This window comes from Neltuma alba, unplaced genomic scaffold (assembly GCF_004799145.2).
Source record: "Neltuma alba isolate B1F8T4 unplaced genomic scaffold, ASM479914v2 tig00010229_pilon, whole genome shotgun sequence".
Lineage (NCBI taxonomy): Eukaryota > Viridiplantae > Streptophyta > Magnoliopsida > Fabales > Fabaceae > Neltuma > Neltuma alba.
The window spans coordinates 834,670-852,151 of record NW_021635161.1 but is presented as its reverse complement, the minus strand read 5'-3'; the positions used below and the strand labels follow the sequence as shown (position 1 = coordinate 852,151).

The following is a 17,482-nucleotide window of genomic DNA, read 5'->3' as shown; positions in this document are numbered from 1 at the left end:
TGAGAAATATTAGCATCACTAAGTCCAAACTCATCATAAATTTTGTGCTAAACATATTCCAAGTCAACATTCCAAGGATATATATTTGGTCAAAACTTTAAGGTGAGTAAAAGTTAATAATCTTCTGATCCTAAATATAAGACCCTTTTTGTAATGTAAATTACACTACGAAAGAGTTCTTATATTTAGAACTGGAGAAATATTATTTCTCTCTTAAGATTATCATTTTAATAGAGTTCAGGCATTTTGAAATAAAATTTTATCTTTATTCAAAAGCTTCTATCTCATCAAATACAACAACAAAAAATTAAAACAAAAATGAAAATCGATCAACAAAATAAGGCAAGCTCCGAAAATTAGAAATTAGACGACTTGATCACCATCCTCATATTCATCACCGATAGCCCCAAGAATCAATGACTTTGATATAAATTTAACGTTTTGTTCAAAGTCAAAGCTAGCCCTCTTCACAATGGCTTCCACTTTGGACTTGGTGATGACCACTCAGAATTTGCCATCAATTACCACCTGAGCCTTCTTCGTTGACCACCGCCTGAGGTTATACAAGAAAAATCCACAGCCTTAGCTGTTTGGACAAAAAAAGGAAAACATCCAAGTTCACTATAAGTAAATAGTAATACAACCCTATTATTCTTCAATCTTTATACTGCAAGTATGCTATTACCATGAATCTCCTTCACCAGCATGGCCTCTCACTGCTTCTTGTGCTATCATCTATGGTGGTAGTATCCCAAACCGCAAACATAACCTTAGGATCATCTCTATTAGCTTCTAAGGATTCCTCCTCTTCATGGCTATCACCGTCTGGGGAATTTGCTTTTGGCTTTCGTGCCACCAACAATGATCAAAATGTCTACTTGCTCGCCGTCTGGTATGACAAAATCCCAGATAAAACCATAGTTTGGTGGGCAAATGGAGATAATCCAGCGCCAGAAGGATCAAAAATTGAACTCACTACGAGGGGTCAGTTTATGCTCACTGGTCCAAAAGGCGAGGAGATTCCGCTTCCTATGTCTATTGCTGATGATGAGATTTCCTATGCTGCTTTGCTTGACACAGGCAATTTCGTCCTGGTCAAAAGTTCTAGTTATGTGTGGGAGAGCTTCAAGAACCCTACAGATACGTTGCTTCCAACTCGGGTACTGGAAATTGGTGGTAAGCTAACTTCAAGGCAAATGGACAGAAACTATTCAAAGGGAAAGTTTCAACTTCGCATTCAAGATGATGGAGATGTAGTCCTTCAACCAATTGCCCCAGCTACAGATTTTGCCTATGAGCCTTATTTCAACAGCAAAACAACTAATAATTCTGATCGCATGGATTCTGGGTACCGCCTGGTTCTTAATGAGTCAGGTTTTGTGAATGTGGTCAGAAGGAATGGCAACACTCTCAATATTGCAAATAAAACACAAGCTCCTTCAGGGGATTTCTATTAAAGGGCGACACTTGATTTTGATGGGATTTTCACTCAGTATGCTCATCCTAGAGATAACAAAAGTAGGAACTCGGGTTCTTGGATCACTGTTTGGTCTATCCCTGACGACATTTGCTCAGATATGACTGGTGACTTGGGAGGAGGACCTTGTGGTTACAATGGCTTCTGCAGACTTGATGCTAATAGAAGGCCTATCTGTGATTGTCTTCCTGGGTTTTCCCCCTTGGAGCCCACTAATAAGTTCAATGGCTGCAAGCTAGACAAGCAAGTAACTTGTGAATCAAGCAGGCCAAAACCAGAAGATATGTACAAAATGCAAGAGCTATCCAATACTTTTTGGCCCAGTTCTTCAAATTTTGAACAATTGCAGGGACTAAATGAAAATGACTGTAGCAAATCTTGCCTCTATGATTGCTACTGTGTGGTTGCTGTTATAAAGGAATGCACATGTTGGAAGAAGAAATTGCCTCTGTCAAATGGAAGGCAGGACTGGGATGTTAATGGGAAGGCTCTGATAAAATTGCCCAAATCTGACGTTCCTTCGGATGAACCCCTTTCAGAGGATAGAAACACAAGAAAGACCAAGCAACCTTGATTTTAGCAGGAGCCCTTCTCCTAGGTAGCTCTGTGTTTCTCAACTTACTTTTTGTTGCAGCAATTATATTCATTTTCCTTACTCTGTATAAAAGAAGGCACAAAAATAGATACAGATCAAGTCTTTTGGATGCAAATCTCCAGACTTTCACCTACAAAGACCTGTATGAAGCCACAGATGGATTCAAAGAAGAAGTAGGAAGAGGTGCTTTCGGTACTGTGTATAAAGGGGTCATATTCTCATCAACTTCAAGAACCTATGTTGCTGTGAAGAAGCTGGATAAGCTGCACCTTGAGTGAGAAAAGGAGTTCAAAACAGAGGTAAGCATAATAGCAAAAACCCATCACAAGAACCTAGTTAGACTTCTGGGGTTCTGCGATGAAGGGCCAAACAAGCTCTTGGTGTATGAGTTCATGAGCAATGGAACAGTAGCTAGCTTCCTCTTTGGGATCTCAAGACCTGATTGGAATAAAAGAATCCAAATAGCGTCCGGGATTGCAAGAGGGATCATGTACTTACACGAAGAATGTGTCACCCAAATCATCCATTGTGACATCAAGCCCCAAAATATCCTTCTAGATGATTCATTCACAGCTAGAATATCAGATTTCGGGTTGGCGAAGCTTCTTTTGAGTGATCAAACTCGAACCCATACAATGATTAGAGGGACGAGAGGGTACGTAGCACCGGAATGGTTCAGGAATGCTCCTATTACTGCAAAAATAGATGTTTATAGCTATGGAGTGATGTTGCTCGAGATTTTATTTTGCAGGAAAAGCATTGACATGGGAAAAGAGAATGAAGAGGAAGTGATTCTGATTGACTGGGTTTATGACTGCTATAAAGCAAGAAGATTACGCAAACTTGTAGAGGAAGATGAAGAGGCTAGAAATGACATGAAAAGGTTAGAGAGGCTGGTGATGGTGGCTCTTTGGTGCATACAAGAGGACCCATCTTTGAGACCTTCCATGAAGAAGGTCATCCAAATGCTCGAAGGTGTCGTTGATGTGTCTGTGCCACCATGCCCCTCTCCTTTTAGTTCTTTCTGTTAATTCAGTACGCTACTTTACATTTATAATGACCTTTTATTTATTTATTTATTCCAGCTTAAGTAGGATAGCCTTACACTCACATCTTCTAGGTTCAGGTTACTTTTATGCCTCTGATGAATATTATTTCATTACGAAATGTTACTCTTATTATTATTTTTTTTAAACAAAAAGACGGTTAATTTTCCTTGCTCTCCTCATGTAAAGGAATTAAACCCCATACTATCCTTAAAGGCCTCATCGTCTTAGTTTCCAAAGAAAGGGCCACGTTATCAAGAAAACTAGAACAGACCATTTCATATTTCTGCAACAGCTAGTGAACCTTTTGGGCTCAGGTTCTTTTAATTAAAATACAATCATGCTTTTAAATTAACCAAAAAAAATTTTCAAGTGGGACACCACTTACACCAATAACAAAGAGAGAAGGCAATCAAAATCATGTAAATAGGTTGTTTCTCCTTTTCTTACTTTAAAAAAAAAAAAAAACACGTCAGGCTTCCTGGATCATATTTTGAGGCTATCAATGAATGATTCCTCCAGCTTCCTGTTGAAAAATCTATGGAAATACTCTGCATTTGTCATGGTCTCGTACACAGGCGGGTTTCCCTCACTAATAAGCTTCTCAAATGGTCCAATATCTACAGAAGAACCGGGATAACAGAACGTGACTATTGATAACCTCTCCTTCAACTTGTTTACAACTGCTCTGTGAACTGGTGCTTTGTACATGCCATTGCTCATCACCTGCACAATTTATTGAACAATTCACTACCCCAATCTTGCTTATGCACTAATGCATATTCGAAACTCATCACTTAGTTAACGGACGCACTTAGGACTTTAGACAAATGCATAAACTCTTTCAAAGGTCCTTATTATAAGGTGATCTTAATGAAAAGAATGTAAAATCTCTACTCACAATTTACAAGATCACTCATTAAAATTACTAAATAAAAGAGATGCAAATGTTAGTATAACAGATTAATTAGTAACAAACCTCAAAAATTTGGCCAATATTAACAACAATGGCTCCTTCAATAGGTTGAACAAAGACCCATTTTCCATCTTTGAGGAACTGTAATCCAGGCAAGTGTCACATTCAAGCAAGAGAGTTATGGCAGAATTGTCAGCATGAGGCACAATCCCAAGAACTCTTTCAGGCTCAGGACAAGGAGGGAAGCAATTCATCCTTATATCATACTGTCCTTCTTCAAAGCTCTCTAATAATAGCTTTGGAGCCTCAACCCCCAAAGCCATGCAAATGAACTTCACTATTGAACTTGCTGTCTCTCTCATTTGTTCAGAATATATCTGTAAAGTTTCCCTAAAACACAATTTTAAATAACAACCTTCAAAGCATCAGAAAGGATTGTCAAACTTCACACATTAGGAAAGAACAATCCAATATTGAATGCCAAAAGAGTTGTTACTTGAATGGATTGGGTGATTATACCTGAACTGAGGAGGATTTTGTGGCCATAAATCTAAATTTCTGTTTTGAACGGGTTGAGTTTTGAGGAAGATCATGTCGTTCCAATCCAGCTTTTGGTTCTCTGAGGTTACAAATGCTTGTCCATAGCCTTCAAGGCTTTCTGGTCTCTGTGCCCATCTCATCTTTTCTTTAAATGGAAGCTTAAAAAATCTTTCAACTTGGTCCCTCATCTTGTCAAGAGATTCATCAGAAACCCCATGGTTCACCACCTGCAAAAGAGTGAACCAAAAAAACAAAACGATCACTTTATAGAAAAGATTGACCCAGTAGTGAAGTATATATAGATTTTGAAGCACCTGAAAGACACCCCATTTTGTGCAAGCAAGATGAAGTTTTTGAAGCTCTTGAGCTTTTGCCTCTGCGTTGACCAACTTGGCCATGTCGATGAGAGGAACACGAAGAGATGAATCAGAAGGGCACGCTCCGATTTCATCATCATCTCTGATGTACCGAGGTGGCACCTGATCTGGATTTTGAATGGCTAATACTTGAACACTCGGAACCGGTAGGGATGATTCCAGATTTGTAGTGTCAGCCATGGCGGCCATTGATAACAGCTTCTCTCTGCTTCGTTGAACAGAGGGGTGTGTGTTATGCATATGCATTGCTATAATCGGTAAGTTTGGACCAGTTGTCACGTCAACGAAGAAGACAAATTTGACTTGGCGATGATATTGCCTTAGATGTATGACAAGTATAGCGAGGAGAAGAACATATGAATAGGATTACAAGATACTTGTATTTTTATTCATTCTTCCATTGGTAAATAAAAGTAGTGAAGTAATAAATTGGTTTATGAAGGAAATGAATTTAATGTTTCCAAAAAAAAAATTGGATTTAATTTTTTTTAAAAAAGAAACAACATATGTTAATTAACAAAACCTAAATAGATATTGACATAGTAAGAACTATTCTTAATTGAGTTTGATAATGTTCAAATGTGAAGATAATCATATAAAAAAATTGGCATGACAAACGATGTATTTGAGTATGCATTTCCTAAAATTTGTTTCTTAAAAAAATAAAAGAAAATCTTTTTTTATATTTTCCAAGAAATAAGAAAATAAAATACATAAAAGAAGCAGACTTAGATAAAAGTTATGGATTATCTTTAAAATTATGATTGCTGGACTTTTGTAACGAGGGCGGAACTCATACTCAATTATTAAGTTTATTTTTCCCCTTTTGTATTTTAAATTAATTACTATGAATTATTAAATCCAAAAAAACAAAAGGAAAAAAAGAAAGGAGGAAAATGAACAGTGTTGCACGCTCGTACCCATAACCCAGTGTCGGGTCCGACCTGAGCTCCGCTCAATTACTCGAACCCGCCGTGATCGCTCCGACAACGATCCTTCGCCACCGTTTGGGTTCTCTTCTGAGCTGACTTCATCCATGTTCGAATCCTTCGACAACACCATTTGCTTGGTGCTGCATCGCTCTTGCTGATTCTGGCGTGTTCTGAGTTGTTGTTCGGCATTCGCTCTCAACTTTGGCGTTTTCGCATCTTTCTGGATCTGGGTTGTTCGATTCCAGTGCAAGCTGGCTATGGACTACGAGCCCTACGATAGTAGTGGTGAGCTTACTAGAAGTTGCTTAATCCTTCTCGTACTTCATCATGATTTGCAATTCTTTTCGCTTTGAGTTTAGGGTTAGGGTTCTTTAACTTTTCTGCAACTGTTCCCTTGCCTTGTCCCTTTGTGCTCTAAAATTTGATCATTTTTAGCGTTTGTGAACGGCAAAGAACTTTAAATGACACCATTTCATGGTTGGTGGTGCGGTTGCTGAATCTGGCCTGTGTTATTTTCTGTGGTCTCTCACGAGAATGGAGACTTTATTTGATTGGTGGGTCATTGAACCTGCATATTCTCTGGGCATTGATTAGCCCCTTTTTTGAAGTTATATCGAGGAACTCAAGAAGTATAGTATTTGGGCGACAGGATAATTCAATCTTTTGGTTCTAAAGGATTAGAACTCTTCTCTCGAAAGAACGGATATGAGAATATAGCTATACTTGTCTCAACTGTCTAATTTCTCATCTGATTCACAGAATTATGCTAGTTTTTCATTTTGGAAATATATAGGTTTTATGTCACAAGTATCTTTCTATGACATTGGTTAGCTTACAACTCATAGAACTTAGACATTTTCTGAGAAATTCTTGGTGGTGCATTTTTAATACTAGCATTATATTGATCAGAAAGTAGTTTCATAAGTTTCAAGCCTTGAAATGGTAATGGAAACCCGTGAAGGAGTCCAACGATGTAACGGGATTTAATTTGTTCTTCTCTTAGCTAGGAACAGTGATCCCTTAACAAGAAAGCATTAAGGAGGAGGAAGGATGAATAAAAGAAACAAAAAGGGTAAGAGATGTGGAGAAGGATTGATTTGAGATATATAAGAGCATTACAGATTATATGCTAGGATATACTTCTTATATATTGTTGTTTTATAGACTCTCTCTCTGATGAACTGTTTTCAGACCAAAGATCCTAAACCGTGGCTGTTCTTTGCTTGTTATGAGTTTTTCTCTATATTATGGATAGTAATTTTGATTTACACGAAAATTTGAGAAAGATGGATTCTCTTTTAGATGTTTTCGGGTTGACAGTAGCTTGCATGGTATACCTGGTGAAAAGTTGGTGATTTGAATGATAAATTTCCTTTTAACATTGGAGTTAGTGGGAAGTGTCGGAGAGCTATTTTGTTCCCATATTGCATAGTTTATAACTCTTTATGTGTAGAGCTATTGATTCCAATTTATTTATTGTGTTTGAGATAGCTTTTTCACCAAAGCCAAGAAAAGGATGATAAATTATGTTGTGACTTTACGGTCCAATCACACTTGTTCAGTGGTTGTATCCAATCAAAGTGATTTTCATGGTTGCAGGAACTGATGATGATCTGCCACCAACACACCAAAACAGAATTCCCAGAGGGGGACGTCTTGCTGGGAATGGAAGAGCTGCTGTAGGGTCACTTCCATATCCTAGGATGTATGGTGAAACTGACATGGAAGCTCAAATTCACCAACTTGAGCAGGAAGCTTACAGTTCAGTTCTGCGAGCATTCAAAGCTCAAGCTGATGCCATTACTTGGGTACATTCTGTCATTTTGGTTCCTGAAATATAATCTAATATTTGGTAAATTTGTTTGATCAGGTCTAAATAACTGCTACATGACATGTATTTTCTTCAGGAGAAGGAGAGTTTGATTACAGAACTTAGAAAAGAGCTGAGGTTATCAAATGAGGAACATAGGGAACTTCTAGGCCGGGTTAATGCAGATGATGTCATACGAAGGATAAGGTATGATAAAACTGACATGTTGTTACAAGCTTAATTTGTTAGTTTTTCATTTAATTTTCAACTTTTGTTAATTAACAATGTTGGACTTCACAATAGGGAGTGGAGGCAGGCAGGTGGCCATCAACCTGGCTTGTTGAGTACTGGTCAAGCTATTCATGATTCCATTTCCAGTCCTACGATATCCGCATCCCGTAAGAAACAGAAGATAACTCAGTCTGTACCATCACAGTCTTATGGCGGGCCATCTCAACAATTCCACCCACAAACAGCAGCTGCACCCCACCAACCATCTTCATCTGCTGCAAAACGGGGACCTGTCTCAGGATCCAAGGGGAAGAAGAACAAATCTGTGAGTAATCATTACAATTTAGCATATGGCATTTACTTTAGAGACATATTTGTATACTTTTATTGTGTTTGGTTTGACTACCTAGCTGCTCCTTGTTCAAGTTTGAGCTGCTCATAAACAATTATTAGTAACTGGAGTATTACACCAAGAGAACATTTTCTCACATCATCATCGTTATGATATTTTTCATTTGTTCATATATTTTTCAGGGTCAACTGTTACCTGGTGTCTCTTCAATGAAGCAGTACCCTTCCTCAGGACCTGGAGGAAGGAATCAAATGACTAATAGAGTTTCTTCTGGTGCTGTCATGGGTGAGTCTGCTGAGGGTGCTGCATATGATCAATTGATTGGCCGGAGAGTGAGGACTAGGTGGCCTGATGATAATAACTTTTATGAAGCTGTTATCACTGACTACAATCAAGCGGAGGTATTGACAGCCCCTATTTCATAGGAATTAGGATTCCCATTCACACTAAGATGACATCTTTCTTTTGCTCCTATCTCTTCAGGGTCGACATGCTCTGGTGTATGACATGGGTACTGCAAATGAAACATGGGAATGGGTTAATCTAGCAGAGGTATATCTGATGCTTTTTCGTGATTCCTAAAACAAGTCTAGCACTACACACAAAACGAAATAACAGCCCCCCCTCTAAAAAAAAAAAAAAAAAAAAATCTGATATCTACTATCCCTGCCAAGATGAAGTGTTTTCCCATTTTTAAGGCACTAATATTTTGTCCCATTAATGGGAAATTTGCATTTGGTGAACTATAGAATTCAAATATAAAAATTTGACGTTGTCAATTATAAAATAATAGTCAAAAGTTCTAATAAATCCATGCATGTGTAGACATCAAACTTTTTTCAAATCTAAGTAGTCTATCAAATTCCATGAGGAAACTATTTTGGTAGACTTTCCTTACTTCTATCATTAAATTGGTTGGTCTTGTTTTTCCCATCCCGTTGTTGTATTTCTTGAAGTGAACATTAGAATTTACTAGTTCATCCAGGAATAAATTAGTAAACTGTCTCTTTTTTATCATAGATATTTGATGATCCATCTTTCGAATTGTTTTAATTGGAACACTTCCTGAATTTGTGGTGGCTTTTTGAGCCACTCAGAAAACAATGGTTTGTTTGCAAGTAAGGCTAGAAATTTGGAAAGTTGAAGATCAATTCAGATCTCTTGGGCAACATCTAAAGAAAAAAGTTACTGAGAATGACTTTTCTGCAGTTTTGATGTTTGATGCACGTTAGTACTTCATTGATTTTGCTAATGTTGATGCAGTATTGTAACTGCAGATATCTCCTCAAGATATTCAGTGGGTGGGGGAGGATCCAGGAATCAATCACCGTGGAGCCTATGGTGGTTCTAGTCGTGGGATGAATAGGTCTGTTGGTCGTGATAATGTTCCGGGAGCTGGAAGAGGTAGAGGAGGCACAAAGGGGCAATCCAGGAAAGATGTTTTGCCTTCACAAAATGGCATAGGGAAGAAGGGTCCGGATGATATACAATTGCTTCATACAGATGCATTAATAAAGGAGGTAACTTCAAATCTTTTTAAGGGGAGCATTCTTTGATTGATTGAGATTCATTGATTGCTTTGAATATAATAATAATATGCCGGTGGACTTGGACAGGTTGAGAGGGTTTTCAGTGCAAATCATCCTGATCCTGTAGAAATTGAGAAAGCCAAGAAACTATTGAAGGTATGGGACATACGAATCTTTCTCATGCACCCACACACAATTCTACTGGCTGACTTCTTTGATCTTTTTGCGACAAGTTTATATTCATAGATGATCAATAACTCATTCCTCGCAGGAGCATGAGCAAGCTCTTATTGATGCAATTGCGAGAATTGCAGATTTTTCTGATGGTGAAAGTGGTACTTCTCATTTTATCATATTTTATGGCTTATTCTCTGAGCTCTGTCATTCCGCATGTGGTTCTCTAAGTAAGCAAAGTGTGGACCTTACCAGGGTGTCAAATGTGTCTATTCTTTCTATAATCCTAAGTATTAATATAAAATTGGATTTATAAAATGAAAGATTCGTGGTTTATTCAAGCCATCTGGGTTCACTGGGGGAATGGTTAATTCAAGCATAAACCAAGACATGAAAAATGACTACGACTCTGCCAATCCAGTAATGCTTGTAGCTTTTTCATTCTGACGAAGTGATGGTGTGATCAAGACATGAAAATGTGTCAGGACTTAAAAAGAATTTCAGGTTTTTTATCACTATTTCCTTCATATAAACATAGCATTTTTTTTTTTTTAAATTGTAATCACTAATAGTTGTTTGAGATTTTTTTTTTTTTTTTACGTGTAATTCTTTTAGAGAATCAAGCATTCTTATACGTGATAAATGTTATATATAGATGAGGGTGGCCGCCATTTCTCACATGCTCAATCAATGGATCGAGAATGACAGGGATTGCATAACATTTGTAGAATGGGCAGACATATTTTGTTATCATGGTGGCCTGCACACTCATGCGGGAGGGTGGACTTTTCTTGTTGTACTATGCCGTACAATATAGTTCCCTAACACATGATAGATAGCTCTAGGGTTTGGGTCTTTTGGGTTAGGATGACATTGACCATATTGTAGCTTTGGCAATAATTATTTCGTTAAGGTTAAAAATTGACATAGGACCCATCAGCTGTTGCTTTGTATCATACCTTCGCATCAGTGATCATCACATGTGATATGATTGTGTATAAATTTGGTTTCCTTGTATTGTTCAGAACTATGGTTGTTCTCTCTCTTGCCTCCTCCTCCCGACTGCCATTATTAATTTCATTCTATTTGATGTTGACCCAAGGATCTATACAGAAACGGATACGTTCTATCCTCATCAATTAGATAGTTGAGTCCCATATCATGGAGTTGGAAAAATAATTGATGTTTATAAAGAGTAAAGTTAGATACTTCAATTTATATATTTATTGTATTTATTCTCAATCAAATCAATACAAATAATGATATGATATCATGATGATATGAGCTGTATCATATGGCAAGTAATTACACATATTATGATTTGATTTTAAAAAGGTGCAATTATTAAATATAAAAAGTCATCCGTGGACTACCTTCTCCTATTAGTTTATATGCTCTCTTTTTTATTGGGGGGGTGGCTGTATTCAACCTCTTGCAATATAAGTTGACATGCGTTTATGAACCGTTTGCATCAACATTGTGGTCGATGAGCCCATGATTGAGCTGTGAAAAATAAAGGAATAATGTTCAAGGCTTCAAGGCTAGGAGTGGCAATAAGCACGAGCTAGCTATGACCTCGCTGTGAAGATGTTACAGGTTTAATGCTTACATTAAGGTTTTAAACAAGTAACAATGAAGGAAATGAAAACTACCCTAGGTAAATACTACAACAGCTAAATTTTTTTTTTAAAAAAAAGTGTATGAGAAAAAGAAAGAAATACAAACTGTGACTCGTCAAATCAAAATAATATACAAAACCATGCATCACCTCTTAGATCGTTTCTTGGCCCTCTTATCCTTTCCACCACTTTCCCTCCCACGCTTTGCAGAAGCATTATTAGTTTCCACCACCTTCTTTGGAGGCCTCCCTACGCTCCTCTTCGATTGGCTACTATTCTCATTCTCATTTTTTTTGTCACCGGAGCTGCTACTGCCACCGCCATGCTTGGCTGCTCTCTCCTTCCCCTTGTCCCCTTTGCCACCACTGTTCATCTTCTTGTGATCTTTCCCACTACTTCCCCCACCTTTGCTGCTACTACACCACCACCACTTCTCAATCCCTCCGCTGGAGCACCTCGCTTTATCCTCTTCAAGAAATCCGCTGCTGCACTCCTCTTTTTATCTGTTCCTGCAGAACCCTCTGCTTTGCTCTTATCTGGTTTCGACGGCTCCGGTGGCTTGCTAGTCGTGCCTGCCTTCTTGTTAGAGTTGCCAGTGAGGTTCTTGTTGCTTCTTCTCAGGCTTCTCACTCTGGTGATGGGCTTCTCTTTTTTCTTGGGAGGTTCATCATCGTCTGTATCAGAAGAAGATGGCTTCAATGGGGGCGGTTTTGTATCTAAAACCGGCTTCTTCTTCTCATGAACTATTAAGTCACCTTTTTGGCCAAAAGTAGTGGAGGAGGTAGAAGGTTTAGCTGAGAATGCATTGCGTTTCCTGCACACTAATATAGGAGCAGAAGCTTTGTGTTTTGATAAAAGTGAATCAGGATTTGGTTTTGATGACGATGATGGGTTGCTGGGTGGGAGTGAATCTGGGTTTCTGGCAAGTGGCTCGGATCGGGTGACTGGGATGTGGTGTGCAACTTCGGCGGAGACAAGCTGGCCCAACTGATGTGCAGCACATGATTCCGCGGAGTCTTTGGGGAAGAAGGCGGCGGCGTTGGTGAGGAGGAGCAGGAGATCACGGAAGAAAGCATGAGTGCATTGGGAATAAGTCCCGTTTCGAAGTCGCCGTTGTATGGTTTCATAATCCACGTGGTGTCGTACTATGTTCTTGTATTTTTCCAGTTCCTGCATTAGAAAAAGACACTATGATGAGCATATTGCACGTAAATGCTAGAATGATAAGACAATGACACTCGAATTTATTAATATTTGGATTAGCATGTCACCCCCAAAAAATGATAACATTAGGCTTAGCAGTCATTATAATTTTTTTTAATTATTCATTTTTCACTCATTTATTTTTTTCCCCCAAAAAAGTAGTTATTTACTTAATTCTTTAATATTAAAGAATAACGGGCAAGTAGCCCGTTGGTATTAAAAGGAGCAGCAGCAGCCGAAGGTTAAGGTAGATTATTGAAAAATTTCAAGCCCATACCAAATCCAATTTATGGGCCTAACTGGAGAAAGTCAAGCCCACTCCATCTGAAAGTGGGCCTACGAAAGAAGAAAACATAATACTGAACATTCATTTTTCTCCTTTTTTATTTTATTTTCCATACAACAACTCAATTTAGATCCACACACACTCAAAAAAAAAAAAAAAGTTTTACGTGTTCACAAACTTAAAACAGAGATGTAAGATTTCTAAATATTATAGTACTCTTTCGATCTTTAATATAAGACCCATTTAACTAATTTGATTAGATTAAAAAAGTTAGGTAAATTAGTTAATTATAAGAAAAGTGACACATTTTTCCTAAAACACCATAATCATCTTTCTTAATATTCCCTCTCCCTCTTTTACTTGATTATGATTGAGGGAGTATTCATAAAAGTAATTTAGATAAAATTGATAAATATGAGAAAGGGGTCTTATATTTAAGACCAAAACCAACTCAAGAATTAGATCCTATATTAAGGACCGAAAGAGTATATTATAGTATGATTGAAGAGGACAGTTTGACAGATAAATTTAGAGCCTCTCAAACAAGTATATATTTTCAAAAAAATGCTGAAGATTAAAAGAAAATATTAGTCAAGAATTAATAAAAAATTAGTTAAAATTAAAAAATAATAAAAAGCGTCATAATAATAATAATAATAATCAATTTTTTTACATCATATATAAATAAAATATATTAATTCATTTAATTTAATGCCACTTTAATCACGACAGATTCAATTCTAAAACACCGCTAAGAATCTATTCTATTGAATTTAAATTTATCCTACTGATTGCTCAAAAGGTTCATAGGCCATTGAAAAATGGTCCGTAATTGTTGCTTAATGTTTAAGAAGTGTCGACTGGAAGTCATATTTTACTAAAATAAATTAATTACGTATTTATTTAAATTATATTTGAAATTCTCTTTATTTTAAATTTATATTTAAATTAATCTCTTAATTATTAATCATCTTATACACAACTTTTCTCAAGCTATAAAATTCGAGAAGTGAGTTGCCTTCTTTATAATTTATGAATATTTCTACTCCTCAAAAAATTTTATTGATCATTTACTTAACCATATAGATGTTAACTGAAAAATACTCACGGATGTGATCAAATTGAAATATGGTTAAAATGTTATCCCCAAAAAGAATGAATAAAATGTTATTATAAATTATTTTTTAAAAAAAAAAATCATTGTTTATGAGTAATGCGACTCATATGATATAAAGATTAGAAACAATTTTTCAAATGAAAATTTAAATTCTTGAAAGATCTCAACAAGTATCAGAGTTATAAATGATTTTTTTAACTTTTTACTTAGATTTTTTGTGCAAATACTTTTCGTCTTTATTTGAATTGAATTATTAATGTGTTTTCAAGGGTTTCTGAAATACATACGCTTTTTTATTCCCAGTTTTGAAAGCACTTGTTAAATACCGATTTTAGCCATGCAAATATGATTTGGATCAGGTACCTGGCTCTCGAGACGGCGCTCGAACAATGAGCTGTGATCGTGACCTTTGATTAAATCCAACACCCCAACCAACGGCTGAACTTTCACGGCCACCTCGTCGTTCTCCGGCGCCTCCTCCCCCTCCTTCCTCCGCCTCGGCTTTCTTTTTCTCGTCAAACTCGCCGAGCTCTGAACCTCACTGCTCTCCCTCGCCCCTCCCTCGCCACCACCATCCCTCGAGTGCGTCACCGAGTCTCGGAACTCAGACGAGTCCTCCACCTTCCTCTCCTCGCTCGGGGGAAGTGAATCCCCCGTTGCCGTTGGCACTTTCGGCGCCTCATCGTAGCTTCCGTTATTAGATTCTTCTCCGAGCGGATTGGCCTTCCTCTCGACCGCATCCGGTTCATTATGGCCGGTCTGGACCGGGTTCGGTTCTAGTTTAACTTCTCCCTCCCCGGTTTTCCCAACGGAAACCGTCGAGTTAGACTCATTCACGGACTGGTTTTCCCGGTCGGATTCGTCACTCGTCGGCTGCTTAATATTATGATCCTCGTCGAGCCGCGTTGCCGGTTCGGAACTCGCCGGCCCAGGAACCTTTTCAGGCCCGCCCTTTTTGTCGTTTTGCGGTTTCGGGTCGCCGGAGCCGGCCAGATCCGGTTTTTTTCTTCCTTCTCTCCGACGTTCTCCTTCAAACTCTTCCTCTCTCTTCCTCCAACTTCCTCACTCACCTTCAGCTGCAACGACCTTTTCCGGGGAAAATTAGCGAAAAGAAATTTGAAAACGAATTAGATCTATAACATAAAAAATCGAGCAAACGATTAAAAATCGCCTGAGAAGAGAGAGATTTACAGAATGGAAACGTCGGAGCGCTGGACGGCGGCCTGAAGCTCAGCGACGCGGAGCTTCCTCAATTCGTCGAGCCAGGGGACGTGATCGACGTCGTCACCGGCGCCGAGTGGTTCGGGAACGACGTCGTCACGGTGGGCGGCGAATCGGCGTCTGAGATCGAGAAATTTCTGGCGACAGTGGTGGGCGGTGACGAGGAGGTTGGGGAGGGTGGTTCGGGTCTGAACCTCCATGGCGACGGCGTCCCAATCCTTAGAGCCATGACGCTGGACGGCGCAGGCAAGCAAGAGCTCCTCGAACGTGCCCCACTTATGGGGGTGCGGATTAGTCTCGGGGCTTCTGGGATGGTTTTCCATGCGAGAGCGTCTCAGCCACTTCAAATCTTATATTTCATAATCATCATATCCCAAAGGTGTTTCTGTTTTTCTTGTTTGTTATTTTATTTTTATTTTCAAAAAAAGATTAGAGAGTCTTTAAACAACTAGGGTTTAGGTTTAGATTTGTGATTATGGGCTCTTGCGAAGAGAAAGGGGGAGAAGGAGGGAGGCTGAAATGAAATTAAAAAGATTGGAAATGATTGGAAGAGAAATATTGGGGAAGACTGAAGAGAGGTATGTAGGCAGAAATCTCTCTCTCCCTCTCTCTCTCTCTCTGTGTGGGGGTAGTCGAATTGGTTGGTGTGTGCAAATAACGTACTAAGGAAGGAGCCTCGGCCCTCGGCATTCATATTTGTCACGTAACCGTGTGAATCACTGTGAAACCATACACGCATAGGTTATGCATACCATAATGTTCATCAGATCCCAGTAACGCATTAGGGGTGGGCTGGTCCTTTATCTAGTTGGTGTCGGAGTTTGGCACAGGTCAAGATCACTTTAGAAAAAAGTGTTTTTATGAAGGTGGAAACAAAACGCATATCACAAACTTATTTCAAATAAGCTAATTCAAATACCCTTGTCAATAGCTTTATAATCTAATTATATGAAATTTTTTATGTAAAAAAGAAGTAGATGAGTTTCGTCTTCTTTATAACCTTGAATTATTAATGTTCACTTCTTTGATCTGGAAAAAAAATCATTGTTAATTCTCAACTTAATTATTAACTAATGTTGTGCTTCTCGTCTTCTTATTATATGATCTAATTTCAGAATTAATATTAGTCTTGTAGATAAGATTTATTTTACATGTTTATTAATTTTTTTTAAATCAATTCTAGTGATACTTCCTTAACAATAGTTGTGTAGAAAATGAATGAAGAAATAAAAAAATACTTAAGATATTTTTTAAAAACATATCATATTAACTTATTTAAGTAACATCTTTAATTTACTTTAATTAGTTAATTAGGTCTTACATTAATTATTAGAGAAGTATATTTTTCCTAGATTAGATTGGTATTAAAAAAATCAAATTGGGTAAAATTAAAATATGACAAAAGGATACATAAAAATTGGGCTTCCTAGTATAAGAGAATAATTTCTTATAGCATGGCATATGAATATCCGTTGAAAAAAATATCTACAATTAGTACTTCGAACAGGATTAGAATTCATGAGATTCATGGAAGATACAATCCGCATTAGTTTTCTTATAACTTAAGTGTTATTAAGTTACTTCAAACTTAAAACCTATTAGTTTTTTTATGAGATGTGATGGATGTGTATCACTTATTGTATCATTTATGGTCAGATTTATTAAAAGTAATATATTGTAAGCAAAATGTGAGAAATTTTTTTGCGGATATAAAATAAGTTTTATTTGCAAATAAAATAAAATTTTGATCATAAGCCTTCAAGGAATGTTTTTGTTCGTCTTATCCAAAAAGTAGTAAGGAGTAATGGATAAAACGATTGGTAACCTTCCTTGTGTTTTTTTTTTTGGTAAGAAAAATTCTGGATTTCTTTCTTTTTTTGGTTGGGTTTTCAATGAAATGATAAAGGATCAGGCCCGTCTAATCTTTGCTTGTTTAGGGCCCATTAATCATGGCCCAGGACACTACTGAAGAGCTTTAATTGTTTTTCAACGATGCACTCACTCGATAGGGTGTTTAATTTCTACAAGATCGCTTTTCCCCTTTGTGATTGTTGTTC

General features: G+C 37.6%; 3 protein-coding genes and 2 pseudogenes across 4 annotated transcripts; 3 read left to right on the top strand and 2 right to left on the bottom strand.

Moving 5' to 3' along the window:
- The first annotated feature begins 356 nt into the window (after window positions 1-356).
- LOC114754993 (G-type lectin S-receptor-like serine/threonine-protein kinase LECRK3) lies at window positions 357-2,036 on the top strand. Its single transcript, XM_028943861.1, has one exon. It carries the CDS (start codon window positions 687-689, stop codon window positions 1,455-1,457), a length of 771 nt encoding a protein of 256 aa, XP_028799694.1. The 5' UTR covers window positions 357-686; the 3' UTR covers window positions 1,458-2,036.
- LOC114755055 (G-type lectin S-receptor-like serine/threonine-protein kinase RLK1) lies at window positions 1,578-3,116 on the top strand (annotated as a pseudogene).
- A 253-nt stretch (window positions 3,117-3,369) lies between these two features.
- LOC114754990 (S-norcoclaurine synthase 1-like) lies at window positions 3,370-5,176 on the bottom strand. Its single transcript, XM_028943858.1, is given in 5 exon segments — window positions 3,370-3,844; window positions 4,098-4,192; window positions 4,195-4,424; window positions 4,554-4,801; window positions 4,889-5,176. Coding segments are annotated over 5 exon segments (1,065 nt in total). The 5' UTR covers window positions 5,141-5,176; the 3' UTR covers window positions 3,370-3,604.
- A 677-nt stretch (window positions 5,177-5,853) lies between these two features.
- LOC114754989 (protein EMSY-LIKE 3) lies at window positions 5,854-11,075 on the top strand. Of its 2 annotated transcripts, none has more exons than XM_028943856.1 (10): window positions 5,854-6,168; window positions 7,483-7,691; window positions 7,791-7,900; window positions 7,997-8,249; window positions 8,459-8,677; window positions 8,760-8,828; window positions 9,554-9,796; window positions 9,893-9,961; window positions 10,077-10,140; window positions 10,635-11,075. In XM_028943856.1, the coding sequence occupies exons 1-10, from the start codon at window positions 6,141-6,143 to the stop codon at window positions 10,682-10,684; spliced, it is 1,314 nt and encodes a 437-aa protein (XP_028799689.1). In that variant the 5' UTR covers window positions 5,854-6,140; the 3' UTR covers window positions 10,685-11,075. The 2 variants fall into 2 exon arrangements, with proteins under 2 accessions (XP_028799689.1, XP_028799690.1); XM_028943857.1 differs by lacking the exon at window positions 5,854-6,168 and adding an exon at window positions 6,887-6,955.
- Window positions 11,076-11,516: 441 nt separating this feature from the next.
- On the bottom strand, window positions 11,517-16,039 carry LOC114754994 (serine/arginine repetitive matrix protein 1-like; annotated as a pseudogene).
- Window positions 16,040-17,482: the final 1,443 nt, after the last annotated feature.